Source organism: Vidua macroura, chromosome 18 (assembly GCF_024509145.1).
Source record: "Vidua macroura isolate BioBank_ID:100142 chromosome 18, ASM2450914v1, whole genome shotgun sequence".
Taxonomy (NCBI): domain Eukaryota; kingdom Metazoa; phylum Chordata; class Aves; order Passeriformes; family Viduidae; genus Vidua; species Vidua macroura.
The window spans coordinates 2,614,470-2,637,693 of NC_071588.1; the positions used below are offsets into that span (position 1 = coordinate 2,614,470).

Genomic DNA, 23,224 nt, shown 5'->3' on the forward strand with positions numbered 1-23,224 from the left:
GGATAAATTACTAAAACTGTTATTTGCATCTTTGTATGTATTTATTACTTGACGTAATAAAGCTTATTTTCATTAACAGTTTGTATTAAAACTATGTACAGTCACTTTAATCAGATTCATACTCCAGGAGCAAGAACTGTCAACAGATAAAAATTTAACCTTCATGCAGGAGTTTAGGAAAGGACAAGGGAAGGGGCCTGCAGATTGCTGGAGCACTCCATCCATGGCACAGGGTTCAGCTGTGGGACAAGGAGGTGAAGTTCTAGAAGTCTCTGTTGCCTTCAAAATCCATACTCTGGCTTTGGGTCTTTGTTGAAGGCCAAAATATGGTGGCAGCTGGTGAGGGTGCTGTCCAAAAATGAAAGAGAAGTTCTGGTTAAGCTGCTGGAATTGTTAACAGGATAAAACCAGGAAAAATGTATTTCAGGAGTGGCTTCAGAGGGATGGTGACAAAGGAATCACAGCTGCATTTGTTCCTATAAAATGGGAAACTGTCAAAAAGAGAGAAGGTACCAACATGGCCAAGCTGAACTGCAGCACAGCATAAACATAATAAACAACTCTAACTAATTAATTCACAGCTTGGATGAACTGGACTCTGTTGCCTTGGGAGGCAGCTTCCAACACAGGTAATTTTTTTATCTGTAATGACTCGGTTTTACCTCTAAACTGGAGAGCCATGAGTGACCATCCCTGACCTGCAGGAGGGCCCTCCCTGTGCCCCAGCGCTCAGCACCACTGCAGGTAAGATCTGGAAAGCTGCTGGTTAAACTTTATTCAGAGCTGAGTAGGACAGAGCATTTGTTCAACTGATGGATCTGAACCAGTGACTGGTGTCTCTTCCAGCAGCAGCTCAGTTCACTCCATCACAACCTGGTCACAGTTTGTAAAGGATTTATGTCACTGAAGGCACTGCCTGAGGAAGGATGGGAAGTGAGAACCTTTTAGTGCTGTCCTCATGTGCTGGAGCTCCCAGGAAGCAGCCCAAGGTGTCATCTGCACAGAAGGAAATCTATTGATTTTTTTTTGGTCTGTGCTAACAATGGTGGAAAGCTTATGGCTCCTCTTTAACAAGGATTCCTTTATCTCCTGGACCTGGCAGAAAAACTGATTGCTGAATGTGATTAATGAGATGATGGCAGGGAGAAGCAGGAGTACATGAGTGCTTTTATCTCCTCAGCTCTACAGGAACAGCAGGTCAGCACTGGAGTTTCAGCTGTGCTTATGAAGCCCTGCATCATTTGTTAGTTAGAAACCTGTTTGGGTCTAATGACAAACAATTCTCTTACCCTGCTAGGGCAAGGCAATATTTCACACGTTTATTCCTTATCCAATTGTTGCATCTCTTTAAAAAGCTTTTTCCTTTCTAGGTTTTCCTTTGCTCTTCTTTTTTTCTCCTGCTTTTGCTTCTCTGATGCTTTCTTCTCTTTAAAAACATCACTGTCTTCGCCTTTGTAGAAAAGGTCAACTTTTTCCTGCAGGATTTCTCTGGCAATCTTTCGGTTCTTCTCCACTGATCTTGTCTGATGACACTGAAGAAATACAAAGGACATTTTTACTGAAACTTTAACCTGTTTATTCTTCAGCTTTCCCTTTCAGTCTATACATTCCTACCATTAGAGTAAAGAAAATCCCCTCCTCCCCAAGCCAAGAGCATCCTCCCACCAATAACAGCTGCCACTTTTAAATCCAGTTGATAATGCAATATTTTAATAATTATTTGCTACTGTAACTCATCAGACTGGCTTTTGCATTAATCTTTAATGCTTCCCATCTTACCCTGGAAAGCTGCTTGAGTTTAACTTAACTGTGTCTTCCCCTTGTGACAGGAAGCAAAGATTAATTTCAAGGTATTAATCCAAAAGAAGTAGGTAAGAGAAATGCTTAAAAAGGATCTGCAGAGTGATCAACTTGCTAAGGAAGAGATTGTAACTCACATGAGGGACGGGAATGTGACAGCTACACTGAAGATTAATTTAACTGCAAACTACAAAACTGTAACTGGGTGGCAAAGCCAGGAAAAACAGCTCTGACCCCAAGTTTATTTATCTGCTGACAGCCAAGACTGTTTCTTGCTGAGAATCTTTACAATATAAATAACATAAATATAAATATAAATATAAATATAAATATAAATATAAATATAAATATACTTTTCCTCCATGCCACCTGCACTGTGATTATGCTTTATTCTGAAAGGAGACTTGGAAGTCCTGATGCAATCTGTGACTCAATAAAATAAAACACAATTACCTTCACTACAATCCCAGATGGAATATGCTTCAGGACAACACAGTTGTTTGTCTTATTTGTGGCTTGACCTCCTGGGCCATCACCTCTTACAAACTGTTCTTCTAAATCTGCCTCACTTAGTTCAAGGAGATTCAAAGAGTTCCTTTTTCTTGCTGCCTGAAGCAGGGGGACGCTGGGCAGAGAGAGCTGCTGCTTCCTCAGAACCCACCGTGTCCATGATGGTGTTTGCACCCCTCTCAGTAAGAATGCAAAATGAAATAAACCTGGAGCATTCATACAGAAACCAGGACAAGGCTTCTCTGGAACGAAACCTGGAATGGAATGGGAGAGAGGAGTTTATCATGAGAATCCTTGTTTTAAGATGAGCTGCTTTAGCTGCACATATTGAGCAGTATTTCAATATTCAGATTTATTTTCAAGGTTATCTGAACTGGTTTCATTTGCCTTGAAATATTTATCATGCTGAATAGAATTTTGGTTCTCAATATAATTATGTTTCTTTAAGTATTTTGAAAGGGATCTGGAAAACAGTAAATAGAAGAATACTCCTACCAACACTGGGAAAATACTAAACATATAAAAAGAAAAAAAAACCAAAACAACAGTGGGAAAAGAGATTATTTCAGTCTTGCAGTCTGACCTCTACAGTCTCACCGGGAACCTGATTTTTCCCAGGTCAAGGAATTAACAAGATTATTAACAAAGGCACAAAGATATGCCTGGAAGTGTGCATTTTCCTCATGGATAATGAGGAATGTCAGCTCCTACTCCTGTCTAGTGTCAGTCTTCACATCAGGTAAGCAATTAAAACACTACATGCTGTTATGCTTGAAATGCTTTATTTGACTCAGAAGAAAATACTTCAGTGTGTGAAGAAGTGCCATAAACAGAAAATTTGAACATAACTCTCGAAATTAAAAAATAATTAAAAGAATACTTTTATGAGCAGCTGCTACAGAAGTTAGTAACATTTTAAAATGAAGAATACAGGCAGAAAAACGAGCAGCACTTCCGGCTGGTTCTGAACGAGCCTTTATTTAACGGGTTTCATCCAGCTCTACCCGCTTACAGAACCCTTTTTGAAACCAGGACTGAAAACTCTTGATAAGGTTAAAAAAAAATCACCATCCCTCTCATCCTATTCCCGCTGCTGGACACGACTGAAGCAGGAGTAAACACAGAAGATACCGGAGAACTGACTCCATTTCCCTCAGCGCTGCGCCCCGCCGCGGCCACCCCGGCTGGCGGCAGCGCTGCGGGCTGGGGTCAGGCCCGGAGCGCGGCTCCCAGCGGGGCGGGGCGGCCCCGGGGAAGCCGAGAACCGAACCAGGCCCGGCCCGGGGAAGCCGAGAGCCGAACCAGGCCCGGCCCCGGGGAAGCCGAGAACCGAACCGGGCCCGACCCCTCCGGCCCCGCTCGGCCCCCGCTCACCTCCGCCGGCCCTCCCGCACCGCGCAAGCGCGCGGTGGGGAGGGCGGTTCCACGCGGCTGATTGGCATGTGGGACAGCCAATCGCTACGCGAGGGAGGGGCGGGGATTGCGCTCGCCCCTCCAATCGGTTCTCTCGGGGAACGGCGCCGCGGCGCGCGCCAATCCCCTGGCGGCGGCGCGCGGGCTCTGCCGCGCAGCGAATCAGCGCGGGAGGCGCGCGCTCGAGGCGGCCAATCACGGGGCCGCGCTCAGCGCGGAGCGCCCTCTACGCCGTCCCCGCGTTCGAAACTCCCGGCCGCCACTCGCCGGGCGGGCGGCGCAGGGCCGCGCCTGTTCGTCGCCTCACGGCCGCGGGAGGAAGGCGGCTGCCGGGCGCCGTGGGCTCCCAGCGATGCGGGTATGAACCGAGCGGGCCGCGCTTGGCCGGGTCCCCGCGCCCGGAGCCGCGAGGCCGCCCCCGGCGCGCCGCCCCTTTCCCCGCAGAGTGGCGGGCGCTGCAGCCAATCGGAGGCGGCGGCGCTGTCAACATCGCGGAGCGCGAGGAGCGGCCGCCCAATGAGAGCGCGGGGGCGGGGCTTGCGCGGGGCGGGGCGGCGGAGCCGCTGAGGGGGGCGCTGGTGAAGGGACGGGGCCCTGGAGGGGCCGCGCCGGGTGAGGGGCGACCTGTGAGGGGCCGGGGGCACAGCGCGGGCAGCGCGGCGCTGGCGAGCGGACGGGACGCACGCGGAGCCGGGCAGGGGGTTACGGACTGACGGGAGGGCGGCCCCGAGGGCGCGGACGTGGCGAGAGGGGTCCCTGCGGGGGTTGAGCCCTCGGGGCCCGGGCGGCTCCTGAGGGCGCCGCAGCCCCGCGACTCGTTGTGCCTTCTGGGGGTCCCTCAAGGTCCGTGGGGAGGTGGGGGCCTGGCGGCGGCGGGGACCGAGGCGCCCTGTCACCGCTCCGGTGTCTGCGAGGGATCGGAAGGAATCGGGTCTGGCTCAGGGAGCGCTGCAGAAGCTCACGGGCTGTGTGTGTGCGCCGGCGATGGTACCGAAATCAGCGCCGGTATTTCTGAGTTAAAAACACCTCGCAGGTTGTTTTTTTTTTTTCCGTGCCCCTTCCTGCAGCTGCGTGGCCGTACAAGGACCGTGCTGTGCTGTGGGATCGATGGATGGCAGCGCTCCCGCAGCGCAGTTACAGCTCGCTGATATTTTTTTTTCTTATCGAGACTTCTGATGAGGTTATGAAACGAGCCTGTGTCACAGCTAAGTCCCTCCCATTTGCTGTGCTGCTGAGATAGGCCACCCATGATTATTCCACCCTGGGCATTCGGGGGTGGCTGATGCAGCCCCCATCCCTTGCTCCAGTGACACTCCCAGCCTCAGCTTGAGCTGTCAGCTTAGCAGCCTGAAAACTGCCAAGTTTTGCAGACTTCTGACCTCTAGGAAAAGAAGAAAGCCATGTTTTTTTTTCTTCTTTTCTTTATCCCACGAAGCTCTGCCAGAGGGGCGTGTGTGTCTGTGATAACTTCCTCCCAATTCTGGCATTTTCAGCCCTACCCAGAGGAGATAGTGAGTGAGTACCCAAAAAACATTTCTGCTAAAGCCAAGCAGACTCCAGTAAAACAGGGGAAAGTAGGGCTGTTGTCCATTAATTTCCTTCTGGTGAAAATACTTTATACTTCTGAAAGAATTAGGGATATATCTCCAAGAATTTGCAAATAATGAAAACTTGAATCTCTAAAACCCATATGCCCTGTAAGGAGGGCTGTGCTTTGGTGGTGTTGTGCTTCTTTAAGGCAGCAGGAATTTGTTCTCCAGCATTATCAGACTACCAAGATGATATTTCTTAGTGTCTCTTTTTACTCTCCATCCATGAAATGATCATAAGGTTTTTCTTCAGTGTTAGAACACAGGATGAATTCACCAGGGTGTACAACATGCTGAAATAAGCCCTATGTAAGAACTGGTTAATTAATTATTTCAAGGGTTTTCTTAGTGAAAGTATGCAAACTGGAACAATATTTTAATCTCTTTATGGCCAGTCTGCTTTGAGTGCTGTAAGACTGTGGCCCAAGTATTGTGTATTTATTTATTTATGATGCTTTCAGTTACCCAGCTGCTGTTTTCAACCACTGTGGGAGTCCTGTTTGACTCCTTTTTTTTTTTTTTTTTGTTATTTTATTAATTGGTCAGAAATGTAGCTCAATTTCAAAGCTTTCTGATTTAATGTTACATAATAACAATGAAACAAGGGATCTGTGAAAAAAGTAAGCCAAATATTACACACAGAAATGGCAGAATTGGTCGACCCCAGTCTAACTCAGCTAGTCTCAGTTTTATTATTTTTGGTGAGTGTGTTTCTTCCACTGAAGGTTCAGATCCTCAATCACATCTAAATACATTGATAATAGGAGACTTCACACCTTGCACGTGGTCTGTGGAGCCCCAGATTTAAGAAAAGCCACCAATGAGAGCCCAGCAGCAGGGTTTTACCTGGAATGTTTTGCATTCAGCCATCCTTTCCAGCCCACTCTGGACGTGTTGGGAATCCCTGGGCTTGTGGCACAGGAGAAGGGAGGGAGCCTGGTTGTGGAATATTTGCACTTTCTGGGGTGGTTTGGCTGAAACAACTGTCTCTTCAGTTCCAATTCTATTTCTTCACACAAGAAAGTAAATTTTTTTTTTTAAAGAAAGAGAGTGATGCTTATTTCTCTCTGTTTTCAGGGTAATGTCATACCTGGCATTAAGATATGGAAAACAGCCATGTGGTGAATTCTGTGCAAGAAACCCCTTTGTCCTCTGCAGATTCTGATGTCAGAAACACCCACAGCTCTGTCTGCAACTTGAATTCTAACAGGTAAAGTGCTGAAGGAATCACTAACAAATACTTCTATTATTTTGGTTCTGCTTAGTTAGCATGCCTTCACAGTAATACTGCATTAAGGTGAAATTTTTATTTCAACACGATGAGAGTCCTAAACTGAGTGGATAATTCTCTTCTGGCAGTCTGGCATGTGTAGTGTATTCTTTGGGCCACTGTGTTGCACACCTGACACAATAAATAATTGAACTGTTTTCCCTCGTGTTTCTCTAGAAGTCCTTCATCCAATCCCAGTGGAGTTTCTGGTTACTCAGGGAATACCAGGTCCTCATTAAAGCCTGGCTCTGTTGAGCTGCTTGCCTCCTTTATGCAAGATATCCAGAACATTGGACATGCTAACTCAGAAATTGTGAGGAACTGTGAGGTATTTGATATTAAGTTTATTTCTAAGAAGTGGTGTTAATGTATATGCTTTGCATTTTGGAAGACCAATCTAATGATACAATTCAGCAGCAAGATCTGTGTTTATCCTTAATTATGGGACAGATCCTTTTCTAATAAATGAACTAAATAAATTAGATCCTTATAAATAAATAAACAAATTGGATTTTACTACAGTTTTATCTTAGTGTTTTACAATAATTTGTTTTTATATCTTTGTGTTATATAATAGAATGATATTATATTAACAATATATATTATAATGTAATATAGATCTGAACATTTTTTCCCAAAGTTATAATAAAGGTAGCAAGTTTTTGATCTGAAAAATTTAAACTATTAAACCTGTATCACATCAAACTGGTCTGAAAGGATCCTAGAAATTAGAAGGGCTTTTTTATAAAAATGGTTCTGTTTTGCTTGACTTATTTATATAATCCATTTGTAAACATGTGTAGGGGATGAGTTTGTTTCCAAATTTAAACCAATGCAAAAATAATGATGTGGTTTCAATGAACTGATTCTCCCACATACTTTTTGGAAAATTCTTTGTCCTTTTGTATTTTAAATTTTATCATTATTTTTAGTTATCATAAGGAGCAAAACCTTTCATAGGGTTTTGCACACCGTGGGCTTGTTCTTGCAGATTTTTGAGCTTCCTGGCTGGGATCCATCCAAGTGTGTGTTGACAGATGCTTAATTTGGGTTCTCTTTAACACCTCCAGGAACAGAATATTGATGTCTGTGTCCTGTGCTTCAAGCACCAGGCTCCATAAACGTTAGCATAAAATAATTTTTAATCATCAGATTTTGCCATGTTTCAGGAATGCTGTATATTTGATTCTTTAAAAAATTATCTCTTCATTTTCATGACATAATTATGCATCATGGCCTTTAGCTGGATTGCTGAGGGGAGGAGTTTCTTACTGAAGTGGATGGACAGAAGGGTGTTTAATTCTCAATTTTAGAATTGCCTATAATTAATGGAACTGGAATCAAACTTTCCAGAATTTGGCTGTTCTTTGCTGGCAGCTGTTCCTTCTTTTAGTTTCCATTGATTGGCACGGTGGGGGCTGAATGTACTGTGGGGTGGGCAACCACAGTGCTCTTACTCAACTCTGGATTATGTCAACACCCAAGGATAGGATTGCACAGCTATTTGTAGCCAGAGAAAAAGGTAAGAGGTGCAATATTTCTGTGCTTTAATTATTTCACTTTGTGATTTAATAGACAAGGTGGCTACAGCTACTGAGACTGGTAGAAAAACAATGCCAGGAACAAATAAATGCCCAGCAAGAGCAGTTCCACCATCAAATCCAAGTAAGTAATGACTGCTCATGGAGCTAGATAAGGCTGAATGATTTTTTTTTTTCTCCCTCCAACCCCACGCTCCTCCAAAACAATGCAGAGAGGCAGTTAATGGAAGTGGATGACTGGAGTGCTGCTTAAAGGATGCATATTTGAGACAGCCTTGGCTAATTACAAAGTAACTGTTTAGGAACCATTTCAGGAGTGATTTGTGGATTATTTGTTTTCAGTTATTTTGTTTTCACAAACATTTGGTTCAGCATGCTGACGTGATAATGGGATTTTGTAGGTACAAGGTTTTTATTAATTGTTAGACTGTATAATTTCTAATTTTGAGACAATATAACTTTCTTTTAATTAAAATAATGTTAGACAACTTATCATCCCCTCATCCAGAGAGTATATAGCCCAGGAAAACCATCACTGTAATAGCTGAACACCTATTTCACCTTCAGTTGAAGTTTCCTCTCTAAGAATGAAAAATAACCCATGTGATGGTTCATATTTTTGCTGAACCCCATTTATCCATTAGAACAGAAGCAATGTGTATATATATAACAGACAGTAATATTATAAATATATAATGCTTAATATCTTCATCATTTTGGTTGCTGTTTTTCCCTTCCCTTTCCTGATGCCCTCCACACTAGTAGTAATCAGCAGTTCCTGAACTGAATTACCAAGAGGTACTGTCCTTTTATCCTATCTCCTGTTTCTCCTGCCCCACCTTCCCCCCCTCCTTCCCATCTTGTTATTTTCCTGTTTCCTTACCCTTGTTTTTCCTTCCTCTTACTGTAGTGGTTTGATTCACTTGTTGCTGATCACAGTCTTTACTAATCCATTGTGTTGGCTTTGCTGGTTTTTGTCTTTTTTTAATAGGAAAGGCTACCTCTGGAAGAGCTGGGGCTTTCTCACTGCATGGGGTTGCCACACTAAATACAAAATCAACAGCTAGAACTGAGCTATTTTATGCATTAAATAAATAGATGGGGCTATTCCAAACTTACACTGGTGTGCCAGTGACCTAGTGAAAACACTGAAACACAGGCAACTCAACACAATCTAGTGAGAGTAATAAAAAGGCACAAAAAATAATAATAATCTGCTTTTTGTGGTAGAAAATTAAGGTGCTGGATCAGCACTGACATGACTCTGAGATAAGGTTTCCATGCTGGGTTTCAAGACCAGCTGGATAAAAATCTCCACCCATGTGAGAATAGGGATAAAAAACCCTTGAGTTCCTTTTGGAGTCAGTGGGGTCAGCCCTTGGCTTATGTGATCTATAGAGTAAAAGATAACTCTGCCAGGGACAAGCTCTGACCAGCTATGGATCACTCCAAGATCAGACTTTATCAAAGAGATTTTAAAACCAAAATTACAATCCCAAAACTGTAGAAAGCACATCTTATTTCCCCCTTTTTTTTTTTTTTTAATCTGTTGCAGTTATTTGTGACTATGCAAAAAAGAAGTAAAAATGCAATTTAATTGGAATAGGAGCCTTTCACTTTTCCTGCACAGGGTATTAATGACAAAGGCTAAATGTCAGCAGTGAATCTGATCTTCTTTCCCCCTACTCCAGTTCTGTTCTTTCCCTTCTGTTCTCCCTTCCCTACCTTCCTGACAGTTGAATTAAAATACAAATGATTGCTGCAGTCATGACTGAAATCATTAGCAGAACACAAAACTTTGTAGTGGAAGGAAACTTCATCCCAAGTTTTTTGTTTGTTTGTTATTTTTGGCAGGGAAAGGCTGAACTGAAATTCAGTTTGTTCCATTGCAAAGTAATCAAAAGTCTGAGGCTTGATCCTGACTAGCATTACATGTAGGTTCCTCTGAAATTAAGTCTTCTTTTTTATTTCTTACTTTGAGAGAATAAATCATTTTTGTTCAATTTGTGCTCTCCAGTTGCTATTCACATGTGAGTAATGTACTGTAGTTCTGTGAAAAAACATGAGTTTCACGTTCTTAAAATTATTGCAAGTTGTTTTCTTCTTTCTTTCCTGAGGGAATTAGTTTGAAATATATTCTTGAAAACAATTCTATGCTCTGTGCTGTCATGTGCAAGAGTTGTGTGCTCCTGCAGTTCAGTATTCTCCCTTGAACTCTGCAGAAGTGCTGGCCACAGGCACAAATGTGAAATCTCTTCACAGCCCTTGGCAAAAGCATTCATTATTTCTCAGAGTATTCCCAGTGCACAACTGCAAAACATAGAACTTCAAAAATTACTTACCTAATATAAGTCTTGTAGACTAAAGAGTAAGTGACCTGTTAAATCTAGTGATCCAGTTTTGGGTTTGCTCCACTCCATCAGACACCAAAACAATCAAAAGGTAGAACTCTGTACCCTGTGAACCTAAGAGATAATATCCAAATTGGGTTTTTTAAAGTTGAGTTTTATGTAATAATCTTGCAGAGGTACATTATTCCTATTCTCATGATAGAGTAATGGTTAATTCTTCCATCAAAGCATCCTTGCAATCTTTAAAAATGTGTATCCAATTGAAAAAGTGTTTCAGACCTAAATTTAGCCAAACACCTGGATAGTTTGTATTTCTTTAGCTGGTTGGTAGGTAACTATAGTTCTGAGGGCAATTAGTGAATACATTCATGCATGTTTTTTACATGAATAAATGACTACTGAGACTCGTAATTCACTGCATGGAATTAAGGATTGTTCCCATGGACATTTTACTGTTATTTTTACTGTTTTATTTATATTTACTGTTATGCACAGTATGTATTTATCTACTTTATGCATGAGATGTCTGCACATGAAAACTTGGAGTTGTGTGGAATAAATACTCTAAATCTCCCACTAATAACACGAATGGAAGATGCATCTAAACCAGGAATGTGATTGCTGGCAGGATCTGATGGGAATTGTGCCTTTTCCCCCCCGTGCAGCTGATTCAGGATGAGATAAAGCAGCTGGTGAGGTTGCAGAGCAGCAGCTGGGCCAGGAGCCGGGCTGTGCCCTCCCAGCTGACCGACGCCTTCCCCTCCCTGCCGAGCCCCATGGGGATGTGCTCGGGGCCGTTTGAGGAGCAGGAGAGCCTCGTGAGCCAGCTGAGATCCAGCGAAGGGGAAAGCCAGCCCGAGGCCTCGGAGGTGCAGCAGGAATGTGCGGGCAGCGAGGCCTCCATGAACAGCGGCTACGGCTCCCTCTCCACCTCGGAGCTGAGCCCGGCCCAGCCCGGCCCCAGCGCGGGGCAAACGCCCCCCGGGGCGGGGCCGCACGGTGATGCGGGCAGCGTTCGGCATAAAAGAGAACTTTCAGCAAAGGAACCAGAGGAAAAGCCTTCATCGGGAAGGAGTGATGTTTTAGTTTTTCCCACTGGGTTGGAACATAAAGCTGATGAAGATCATCAGCATGGGAAAAAACCCAGGTAAGTGATAAACTTCCCAAATACGGTAATTTATTATAGACAATCCCCATTCAGTGAGAGCTGGTGGCCACTGGGGACATGTCTGAGTTGAATGGAACCTCTGGATGTTCTGCTGCTTGATAGATAAACGTATTTATTTAGTCTGATGTTTCTGGGTGATGCAGGTCTGCATCTCCAGTTGTAGATATATTTAGGGGAGATACCTTAAGGTGTATGTGTGTGTTTCTTACCATCTAGTAAATCTTTAACATCATGGGCACAAAAGTTGAAACAAACCCAACCAAAAAGAGTAACTGCAGATGAAGTATGTGTGAAATCTATGCAAGAAAATGAGAGAGTGAAGAGATTACCACTTGAGAATGTAAGTCTCTTTTTATTTCATTATGTTTTTCTAATGCTATTCTTGTAACTGGTATTTTTTCAGAGTTACAGCATGTTCTCATTCAGCATATACTTTCATATTTTAAGCATTTGAGTTCCCATTCACGTATTTAAAGTTCATGTGGGCAAAGTTTACTTCTTAGATCATTCCATACTTAGGCACAGAGCTATTTTGGTTTATTTTATTCATTACCTAATTTTTGTCTTAACACCTCCCTGAGTGGCACGTGTTCTCTCCTTGTGGAGATAATGGCCACACTCTCAGCTGAGGCTTCAGGTCATGGTAATTTATTGTACCCTGTAATTTTTGAAGGATCTTTGATTTCAGCTGGTGATGCCTCTTCTGGCACACAGGATTCTTTGTGTGTTGAGGCATTAACAACTTTGCTCAGGACAGAAGCACAGGCACATGTCTTAGGAAATACCAGTTTAATTATGTGGTTTAGCTTAGTTCCACTTTTGGCTATGCTTACCCTCAATATAAATTCTGTAGGTTTGGATCATGCTGTGTAATTGTAGTTAATCTCTTTGCTTAAAAAGACTAATAACATTTACATGCAATTTTTAAACATTATACCCTTGGTTTTTTTTTCCTTTCCTTGTGATTTTCCTTCTGAATTTGTTTTTCCACTGTAATTTTAGACAAACCTTACTGATGCTGCTTTGCCATCATACACTTTTTACCTCAATCAACCCAAGGAAAGTCCAAATTCCGTAGTGTCAGAAGCTTCAGGTATAGTTAATTTCTTCTGCTTAAATTCCCTTTCTTTTAAATTCTTATTTTTAAAACTCTTACTGGACTGCATCTCCAATAACTTCAGGGAAGTGAGGAGGATTTAAGCACTGACAAGCTTTGCTATGGCATTAATTCTGCTTCTTGCTCCTGTTTTCAAGCTGATGGCAGCTCCTGTGTATTGCTGCTGGCAGATGTAGGACACGTAGCAGTTGGGATTTTTTTCCAAATTTCTCAGCATTTCAAAGCTTAACTTTCATTTTAAACTGTTTCATAATGTAATTACTGTTAATATCATGGTAGGATATGAAATATTATCATCAATGGTGTGGTAATTACTGGAGTTCATAGTAATAGAGGCAGAATTCCTTTAAGCCAAGGGCATGATTCAATAATTGTGTAAATAGACAAGAACAGAATAATGCAATGTGTAATGTGGTGATTCTTTAATTTTGGGGGGAGGATTGGTTTTTTTTGTGTTTTCATAAGGTTTGGCTTTGTTGTTTTGGGGGTGTGTGAGAGGGGTGATTGGTGGTAGATTTGCATGGGTTTGGGGGTTGTGGTTATTGTTTGTTTTTTTTTTTTTATCAAAGCCAGACAACTAATTCACATATTTTGATCATAACAGGGTGGATTCATTTCAGTAACAAACAGGGGCACAGAGATGCAGCCCTGCAAACTGTGTATAATTATTGCTTCTTCACAAGGCACTGAGAGAGGGACACATTTAAGAAATTGAAGTGGGATTGAGGCTGTGTCTGTTCCTCTTGTGCCATCCCTCTTAGTCCTGGTAGTTTGTCTTTGCATGCTGCAGAGTGCTGCACAAAGTGAAGAGTTTGTAATATCAGGTGGCTGCCTGGGATTATTCCTTGGGTGGTACCAGTTTTAAATGCTATCCTGGAGTCATTAGAAATGTAAGCTCATGGTAAATGAGGATTTGCCCCTTGAACACCAAATCTGTGTGTTTTAACTGATTTATAGCTTCTGTTGCTGGTGCTGTATGATGTGAGAATGATTATGTTGCCTGTGCTTTGCATTGAGGTTTTTCTAACTCCTGGCCTGGTAACGAATGCTCTAATGACATCCTTAAGCACCAAATGCAAATAACTAATATACCATTCATGTTACTGACAAAATAACATTTTACTAATGGGTTTTGGATCCCTGTTCTATAGCTGCCAGCTTAAAATCCATAGAATTAATTTTCTTTTTGTATTTTTTCTCATTAGGACTTTCATACTGGAAGTTAGATGAAAAGGAGATGTATCACACTTTACCAGAGAATTTCAGAAGTGAGTTGCCTGATGTTTTCTCCACAAAAGTATCACCAGTTCAGGTAAACTTTGTACATGTTTAAAAGTTGTTATGTAGTTGCTTTCTGTCTTTGCTGTTTTGCTGTGATGGAGAGAACTCTTTTGTTATCTTGGTCTCTCATAGCCTGGCTCTTCATTATTCCTGCACCCCACTAACCTCACTTGGAGTTCACTGACCTTTTGTCATTCAAAAGAAGCTGTGTATATGAGATGAGAAGTGGCTAACTGATATGTTAAAGGTGTATGTGCCTTGTTAAAAACCCTTTTTTAACTTGAATAAAGCTGCGTGTTCTGAGCTGCTTTATTATCTTAACCCACCCCAGAACTTGCTTATCTCTATTGGGGTGGAGGATTGTGTTCAGAAAAAGTAATGTAGCAATTTTGCCTGTTGAAGTTGTCTTCTGCTGATGAAAGGAAGTTGTCATCACTGAAGGATATTTATCACAAAAGACAAAGGGAAAACAAGCAGATGCCAGACCAGAGTTTTATGCCTTCTTCCCAGCCAAGTCACCCACCAGAGGTAACATTCATTTCTTTACTTCACGTATCAGTTGAGGATGTGTTGGGCTGGTTTCACACGGCTTGGCCCCTGCTGCCACCTCCAGTGTTATGCTGGAACAGCAGTTTGAGCAGCTTGGGAAAGGATCCAGCTTGGAGGAACCTCTAAGAACAGCCTGAGCAGAGAAGCACCTTTGCTGCACAACCTTGAGGATGCCGCAGGGACGGATCTGCTGCTGCTGGGGCTGCAGCTGCTGAGCTGCACCTGGAACTGCAGTGCCAGGGTTTTCCCACAAGACAAGTTCGTTCCACCCATGGAACAGATCAGGCACAGGTTGTGGAAATGATTCTTTCTCATATCTATTTTTTATATAGCTCTCAGTCCTGTACATAACCCAGTAATGGTGGCTGCTGTGTGACTGTATTGTTTAGGTAATTGATGAAGTGCTTTTGTAACCCTGCAAGGTTATTGTTTCAACACACAGACAGAGGTTGCATAACTGAAATTTCAGAGGTTTTCTACAAAGCTACAGGTCTTGGATATGTCCTTTATTAATGGAAATGTAGAAACTCAAGTTGCACTTACTGGGAATGTGTATTGTCATTTCAGTGTTGTGGGTGCCTTCATTTTATTTGTCACTTCCAAATGGTTGTAATAATATTCAATATAATACCTGCAGTATGTTGTATGGTTTACTGATGCCTTTGGATAAATTTTGTTCTTGTAAATGGAGTTAAATCACAATTTTTTTAGCACTGTAACTTATTTCCTAGATCTTGACGTTGGACCCAACCCTGCATATGAAGCCAGGCCAGCAGAACCAGGGACTCTGTTTTTTCAGGACTCCTGCAGACTCTACTCCCTTTTCTCCAGACTCTATGGCAGAGCCTGGATTTCCAAGTCATTGTGACACAGACTCTTTTTCACAGACAAGTCATTCATCTCAGTTAGATGATTCTCCAACACACCCTGCCAGCAGCAGAGCTGTGTACTTGGACCTGTGGAGAAATCATCCATTCCAGAGTGAAAACAAGGCCAGCTCTCCCTTCCCAGTGGCATACAGGGATGCTGACAATGATAATTCTGTCAACACTGAGGAGGAAGAAACACTGACTCTAACTCCATCTTCTGTCACTCAGTGTGCTGACAGCAGTTTGCCAGATTACAGCCTTTCAGTGACATCTCTTGAAGATCCTGTGGTAATGTCAAAGTAAGTAACTTTTTTAAAAGGCAAAAATTTGGTACTTTCATGAAAGGAATGAAACAGTAGTAGTCAGCCAAACAAAACATGTGAGTTCTCTTGGTCGTGTCTCTTTATACATAAAGATAAAAATACATCCTTCCCTCATAGGCTGTGTGAGGGAGTTCATTTAGGCAGAGAAATTCACATTTCTGTGGAAGGGGTTATTTTCCTCTATAGAATCAAATGCAGAGAGAAGCACAGAATTTACTGTGCTTAGGAAAAATAAATATCCTCCATTCACTGTTGAAGCCCTGATTTGCACTGGACAAGCAGACAGGGCATATATTCCATGTATGAGGGCTTGTAAAAAAGTAAAGCTTTATATTGTGTTTGTATATATTATTTGTATATAATAATCATAATATCTACCTCTATTAACGTGAAGACTGCCTTAGATGACAAAGCTGTCTTTGCTTTAGGTTGAATGCAAATAGTTTTGTAAGAGACATTTATATGTTGAGTTCATTATGTGCAAGTGAATCCAGCAGTGCATGGTCATGTGGATGGCTGGAATTTTTAAAATTTTTATATTGACAATAGGATTAGGCAGAACCTGAGGGAAAAACACGCTCGACACATCGCTGATTTACGAGCTTACTATGACTCTGAGATCCAGAGCTTAAAACAGCAGCTGGAGTCAAGCCATAGAACTCCTGCATCTGAGGACCTGAAGAAAATTAATCAAAGCCTTGCTGACAGGTGCTGTTTGTCCTTCTTGTCTTTCTCTTTACGTGGTGCTCTTTATATTTTAAAGACTGAGTATCCTTATTTGGAATATCTTGAACAGTTTATGTCCCTCTTCAGTTCTGAAGATTTCATGCATCTATGATACTAATATTTCTCTGGTAAATATAAATTTTGCATTATTTAATGCAGTTGCTGTGTTGTGGCTGCCCCATCCCTGGTTAAGGGGTTGGACAGGGCCTTGAGCTGTCTCATCTTGTGGAAGATGTTCCTGCTGTTGACAGAGGGGTTGGAGCTGGATGAGCTTTAAGGTCCCTTCCAACTCTAACTATTCCATGTTTCCTGGAGATCAGTTCACTACTGTTAGACAGTAAATGTGGTGTCTGGGCCACAGTTCTTGTTTGAGCTGTTTTTTTTCTGGAGCCAGTGCAAGCTTTTCTCAGGAATGGCTGGCAGGCAGAGGTACTCTGAGCAATTTGTAGTGGAATGATTTGTGTTGGAAGATTGTGCTTTCCTGTCATGCTGGTGAACATCACCCTGCTGTACCTTCCATGTCACAGCCACAGGTGACACAGGACCAGTCCTGAGTTCACTGGTGCCTTTACCCTGGAGTCTGTGTGCCCCAGCTGTGCATTCCATTATCTACAGCTTGTTTTGCTGTACAGAGAATACTGGTGTGGTTTCTCTATAATTATTGCCAGTTAAAACACATGCTGCAAATTTAGACAGCTGAAATACTGCACAAAATTTGTGTATTCCCAGTTTCCTTCTCATCCCAGGCCACGACAGCCCTTCTGAGCAGAGACACTGCTGGGGCTGAAAAATGTGGGAGGAGATCACAGGCTGGGCACCAAAATTTGTGGGGATGCTTGAGGAAGGAAAAAAGGCTATAAAATGCAGGTTTATTATTTGAAAATTTCAAGAGATTGGTGTAATCTCTGTGTTCTAAGTAGGTGTGACCAGTTAGATTCAGCTCTGAATGAAGCAAGTGCTCACATAAAAGCCCTTGAGAATAAGAATAATCTCCTAGAAAAGCAAGTGGTAAGTATGTGTTCTTAAATCAAGTTGCTTTTTAAATAAAAGGGTAAAAGAATGAACTTTTTCATTAATAAGCTGATCAGTGTTTCCATACTTATCTCTTTTTAACCTTTTAACCTTTGCCTTAATATATAACATCAGCCCACATGTTACACAGTGACTTTCCTACCTGACTTTCCTAGGATTCCCTACTTGAATCATCATCACTTTTGCTTGTGAACTTTTTTCCAGCTTAGCAGGGATCAAACAAAGTCTAAGAGTGAAATACTGTGTTGTGTTTATCACATTCCACTTTAAATTTTCTTTATTTATTCATTTTGTTTTGATTGCTTTCTTACAAGATCTGTGATAAAAGAAATCTCACTTACGCTGGGGAAAAAATACTCTCTTTAGGTATATTTGTTGTTTTTCTAGCTGGGCCAGACCTGTTTGCTTGTGCATAAATTAACTCATAGTTGCATTAATTATTAGTCAAATTAATTAATTATTAGTCAATTAATTATTATTAGTGAAAAACCAGGACACTTTGTCATGACAGTTGAACTTTGTCATCAGAGTTAGACACCTGCAGGGACGAATTCCACCTTCTTCTGACATTTTTCTATGCTGGGAAGTAAGTCAATCGAATGGATTGGAGGCCTCACCTCTAGATATTTAAAATCTTATAAAATATATACATTTTTGGTGGGTTTAGTCTTCATTTTCCTTCTTTCCAAGTCAAAGAAACGAGCAAAAATCTTGTTTAGTTCATGTACAGGTGTACCCTTGTTTTCTGTGCGGGCGCTTTTAAGAGAATTCATTGAAATAAAAATAACCTTAGAACTAAATAATCTGCCAGGGAATAAGAATGTTTCGGACATTTTTAAAAGATCTTTTCTGTCCTCCAGGCAGATTGGAGGGAGCGTTTTTATGCCATCAGTGACAGTTCCAAAGCCCTGCAGGAGCGGCTCGAGGAAATGCGCGCGACCCACAAGGAGAAGGACAACACCATCAGCCGCCTGAAATCCAGGCTCAGGGAGATGGAGGAGGCTTTTGAGAAGGCTTACAAGTTATCTGACAATAAAAACACCAGGCTCCAGGAAGAAAACAAAATGTTTCAAAATGTGAGTAAGAAAATGGATGATGGTGTTGGCAGGGGTACGTCAGCAAGTCCCAGGTGTGAAAAATACTCTGAGTTTACAACTGGGAAGCTTTAAGGCACAACAAGAAAACAGAAATTCCTCAGCTGACTCCTTACTAGGCTGGGTGTTGGAGGCCACTAAAAGATGTGGACCTAAAAGATACTTAAAAGCAATAATTTAAGGCAGCAAGTGTATATTTGATGTGGTAACCCTTGCAATAGTCTGTCTTGAGAATTTTATTACTCTAAGTTGAAGATATTACATGAAATTATTTTAGAAAGGAAATTTTCCTCTCTTAAGGTTGTTGGAGGTGGATTAAACTTTTCATACCTCATCCCAACTTGCTAAAACTGTTCATTGTGTATGATTTTAGTCTGAATCTAAGGAATTGCTCCTCTGATTCTTTAGGAAGAGCTTTATGGAATGTTTAAATGGACTGGCAGCATGGGTAGTAGCTGAAAGAGCTACTTCATGCTTAAACTTATTTTTTACAATTGAAATTTCAAAAGACAAAGTTACTTTTAAAGTCACTGAGGAATTTTACTGATTCCTTCATTCAGTTTCTTTAGAGACAAATGATTTAAAAATCAGAAATACATTCTATAAGTAGCTCCATCTCCTCTTGTCCTGTCTATAACTTTTTGTTCCAATTAGAAGATGATAAGAAGAACTTACAAAATGTACTTTAATAGTATTTATTATCCCCTGTAGTGCTCCTGCATGTGTTAGCCAGGCTGTTGAGATGATTTTACAGCAGCCAACAAAACTGTTAATTGACTGTGGTCTCACTGTGGGTTGGTGTTCTTTTGTTTTGTTTCAGCTTTTAGGAGAATACGAATCCCTTGGAAAAGAACATGAAAGAGTAAAGGTAGGCACACAGTGGATAATTAAAAACCCAAACATGCAAACTTTGTGATAATATTCCATGGAATTAGCTGAATTAACTCAAATGTTCTGAAAAAGCTCAAACAGAAAGATCTGTATTTATCTTTACTGATAACTTCCTTCTTCAGAGTCCTGGAGGGAAAAGGATGGAAACTGGAATCTGTTATTTTCCAGTCACAGGCAGCAAAAATACTGCAAAGTCAAAGCTGAAGAAATTTAATGGACCCTTAGAACTAGGAAGGTGTAATTGATGTGTTGTTTTCAAGACTGATGTGGAGTTACTTGGGTTTTATTTAATGCATTTCTGTAGTTTTTGGGCTTTTTACATTTTTCTTTGTGTCCTCGTAGGATACCTTAAATACGACTGAAAACAAATTGCTTGATGCAAACACAGAGATTTCTGATTTGAAAAGGTAACTGTGAAACTTACTATTGTTTTAATAATATGAAATACAAACTGTGGTCTAAATGTCTACTCCCAGAGTGTGGGGGCTGTAGATCTTTCAAATTTAATCACATTCTATGAAGCAATTTCATGTTGCTTCACGCTACTGGTACAAACTAAAAATCTCATTAATTTAGGATATGCAATGTTTTTTCTACTTCCTCTGCTTCCACAGCAGTGTCTTCCGGTCCTGTCTTTCTGGCCAGATTACCTGATTTATTTAACTTCAAATTCAAATACATATTTATATCCATATTTAGATAGAGATTCATAGACAGAAATGCAGCAGTTGCTCTTGTTCTCCTGCTTCAACCAGAATATCTGAATAAAAATGAGCAAAACTCTTTAGAAATAAGATGTTTCTTTTATGCTATTTAAATCATCTCCTCATGCATCTTTTTAAGGACAATTTTAAAACTTGAAGCTCAGCTCAAGCAGGTGGAACATGAAAATGCACTGAAACTTCGCCATATAAGTGAAAATCGTTTAAGAACCTCTTGTGCCAAGTAAGTGAACATTCAAACATGAAAACAATGTGTTTTAGAATAGCTTTTAACATGTTTTGGCTAAAAATGGATCAAGATGAGGTCAGTCCATGGGCTGAACTGGATTAAATACATGTGATGTAATCCAGAGATTGGATGTGCCAAGAAATTATTAAACCCAACTGAATACTCTGGCTAATGTATCTCTGACTTGGCCAGCTGTCCCTGCTCCTCCCAGATGTTTGCTAGGTCTCAGCTGAATTCCCATACTCCACAAAGATCTTGGGAATACAGTCTGCTCCAGTTAGGCATTGGAGGTTTTCCTTGTGTGTCATTGGTTTGAAAGGCTGATTCCTGCTTCGTGTGGTTCTAAATATAGTTTGTACAGGTAACCTGAGAGTAGAGGGGAGGTTCAGTTAGAATGAACACTCTGCTTTGAATTGGGAATTTATGTTAAAAGAAATTCAAGTTGATCTGTGCTCTGGTTTTGTTTGTTTGAGGTTTTTTTTTTTTTTTTTTTTTTTTACATTTTAAAGGCCTGAAAAGCTTTGTCCCCCTCTGGTTTTTATTACTCAGTTATAGCCTGTTCAGTGTCTCTCCCATTTCAGCCCTGATGCTGTGGAGCCCAAAATGACAATTAATGTGATTTGGGGATGTCCATTTGGATGTATTGAACAGGAGTGTCTTGGGGAGATTTCAATTTTGATGATTACAAAGATAGAAATAATTTATGTATTATTATTATATTAAAGGGACAAATTTCTGTTTAGGGCTCTTTTAATATTTATGAACCAGACTCCTCAACAATGAACAGAAAAAAGGAAGGCCTGGACATGGCAGACCATGTTCATCTGGGAGGGGGGGATGTAAGAGCCAGTATGGATTTAGAATTTAATCTGTCCCTAACTGATCCCAGAGGCTCAAGGAAAGCCTCATTCCAATTGAATGCCCAGCAGGATAGATTTACAGAATAGTGCCTATAGTTCATAGCTTGGGTAAACAAGACCCATTTTTCCTAATTATCTGCTTTCCAGTGTATAGAAATTGCATTTTTCTTTTGATATCTCAAGATTATGATCCACTAATTGATGCTTATTAGTTGATATTTATCACTCTTGTGTTATCAATGCTGGCTTTTTCTTGTTTTTTTTTTTTCTTTTTTTATTTTTCTAATAATTGTTGTCCAAAGGAAAGCTGGGATCAGATGCTCTGAACTACTGCAGTAATCTCCACCAAATGTTTTCATTTAATTAGTTGAGAGCTACTTGCAACCCAAACCTGGGTCTGAGTAAGCAGCATTAAATTACAGGAAGATCTTTGTGGGGCTCTGCATTCTGAGCATATTGTATAATTTAGACTGAAACCTCAACATATGGCTTTTTTTCCCCCCTAAATATTCTATTTTTACCTTACAAGCATGTTTTAAAAAGCAGTTACTTTTCCCATAGTATTTACAAGTTTATTGTATATTTGTTTCTGCTCACTAGAATAAATCACAAACAAACATAAACAAACAAACATAACACCCCCCCCTCCAAACTCCAAACCCTTTAATAATTTTGAAGCTTTTTATTCCCACAGCAAGTTGGGAACTCCTGATGTCAGCAGGCGAAAGTGGTTGATACCAGGAGCTGAATATTCCATTTTCACTGGGCAGCCTTTGGAGGGCCAGGAAAGCCCCAAAGACAACAGGCTGGAAGAAACCTATATTCCTTCTAGGTGAGTTGGTTTCTGAAATCTGAACTAAACTAAAATCTGAACTAAATTTCTCCATGTTTTTGTTTATTCTGTCCATGTTTGGGTATATGAAATAAAATAAAAAACTTGATCTTCTTTTTTTTTTTTCTTTCCACCACCTCACATTATTCAAGGCACCATTCTCCTCCCGAGAAAGACTCCTCACAGGAAGACTCTTCAACAAACACAATAGAAAAGACAGAAAATGAGATGTCAGAAGCACCAATTATAAAAGCTTTTAAAGAACTTGAAGAAGGAAAAATTCTTAAAGATTGGGGTACACAGACAGAAAAAGAAGATGCACCAGCTAGTAACTCTTATTTTTATATTCCTGAATGTGTCTTTACTGGCTTTTCTTTGTTTGCATGTCTTTTGGCTTTGGTATTCTCAGCATTCAAGTCCATCAGGCTTCAGTGATGGGATAAAAACAGTTTTGGCATGCAAACTTGTGGGGTTCCCCAAAGAAAATTCAAAGTTAATTATCTTAGTGATTTGTTTAGAATAGGGGGAATGCAGAGGTTGTTGTTAGGTCTCAAGCTGAAGACTACTTAATGTCCCCTTTTCTAAGAATATCTCAGTATTTATAAACAGTTAATGGAGTCCTAACAAAGCTCTGGCTGCTGTTCATCCATTTGAGTTTCCATGGTTTGTATGGGAATGGAATTGAGGAAGTGGGACTGCCCTGAGCTGTTGTAAGAATGCTGATTTAGAGAAAACGCTGAGTCTTTCTTAAAATCTTGTATTCTGGGCCTCAGGCAGGTCCTTCAGCCTTTCCCAAAAGATGCTTTTGTCCTGATTTCCACTGTTTCTCTATCAAACAGTGTTACTCAGCATAATTTCTCCCTCACACACTGCAAAGATCCCTTTTCTTGAGTTAAACTGTTCTGTGAGTAGGAAGAGAGCACAAATAACATTGATGTGAGGGACAAAAAGCTCAGTTCAGGGGAATATTTGTGAACTCTTGTGTTGAAGAAGACTGATTAATATAAGAACTCTTTTTTTTTTCTTTTAATTAGAACCATCAACTCGACGTCAGACT

At 41.0% G+C, this 23,224-nt stretch overlaps 2 protein-coding genes across 3 annotated transcripts; one reads left to right on the forward strand and one right to left on the reverse strand.

Moving 5' to 3' along the window:
- Nucleotides 1-3: 3 nt before the first annotated feature.
- On the reverse strand, nt 4-3,732 carry MTRFR (mitochondrial translation release factor in rescue). Of its 2 annotated transcripts, none has more exons than XM_053994119.1 (4): nt 3,685-3,732; nt 2,254-2,564; nt 1,290-1,532; nt 4-348 (listed from the first exon to the last, which is right to left on the reverse strand). In XM_053994119.1, exons 2-3 carry the CDS (start codon nt 2,527-2,529, stop codon nt 1,320-1,322), a joined length of 489 nt encoding a protein of 162 aa, XP_053850094.1. In that variant the 5' UTR covers nt 2,530-2,564; nt 3,685-3,732; the 3' UTR covers nt 4-348; nt 1,290-1,319. The 2 variants fall into 2 exon arrangements, with proteins under 2 accessions (XP_053850094.1, XP_053850093.1); XM_053994118.1 differs by lacking the exon at nt 3,685-3,732 and adding an exon at nt 3,379-3,620.
- Nucleotides 3,733-5,216: 1,484 nt separating this feature from the next.
- On the forward strand, nt 5,217-13,630 carry MPHOSPH9 (M-phase phosphoprotein 9). The gene is made up of 8 exons (XM_053993853.1): nt 5,217-5,238; nt 6,390-6,522; nt 6,760-6,910; nt 8,158-8,247; nt 11,140-11,621; nt 11,859-11,982; nt 12,645-12,735; nt 13,364-13,630. The coding sequence occupies exons 2-8, from the start codon at nt 6,416-6,418 to the stop codon at nt 13,447-13,449; spliced, it is 1,131 nt and encodes a 376-aa protein (XP_053849828.1). The 5' UTR covers nt 5,217-5,238; nt 6,390-6,415; the 3' UTR covers nt 13,450-13,630.
- Nucleotides 13,631-23,224: the final 9,594 nt, after the last annotated feature.

Bases quoted from the DNA above. Each gene is read 5' to 3' on its own strand.
- MTRFR (XM_053994119.1), bottom strand. From the start codon at position 2,529: ATGAATGCTCCAGGTTTATTTCATTTTGCATTCTTACTGAGAGGGGTG. The intron at 1,533-2,253 runs GTAATTGTGTTT...GTATTTCTTCAG, and splicing joins CATCTGGGATTGTAGTGAAG to TGTCATCAGACAAGATCAGT.
- MPHOSPH9 (XM_053993853.1), top strand. From the start codon at position 6,416: ATGGAAAACAGCCATGTGGTGAATTCTGTGCAAGAAACCCCTTTGTCC. The intron at 11,622-11,858 runs GTAAGTGATAAA...CTTACCATCTAG, and splicing joins CAGCATGGGAAAAAACCCAG to TAAATCTTTAACATCATGGG. The intron at 11,983-12,644 runs GTAAGTCTCTTT...CTGTAATTTTAG, and splicing joins AGAGATTACCACTTGAGAAT to ACAAACCTTACTGATGCTGC.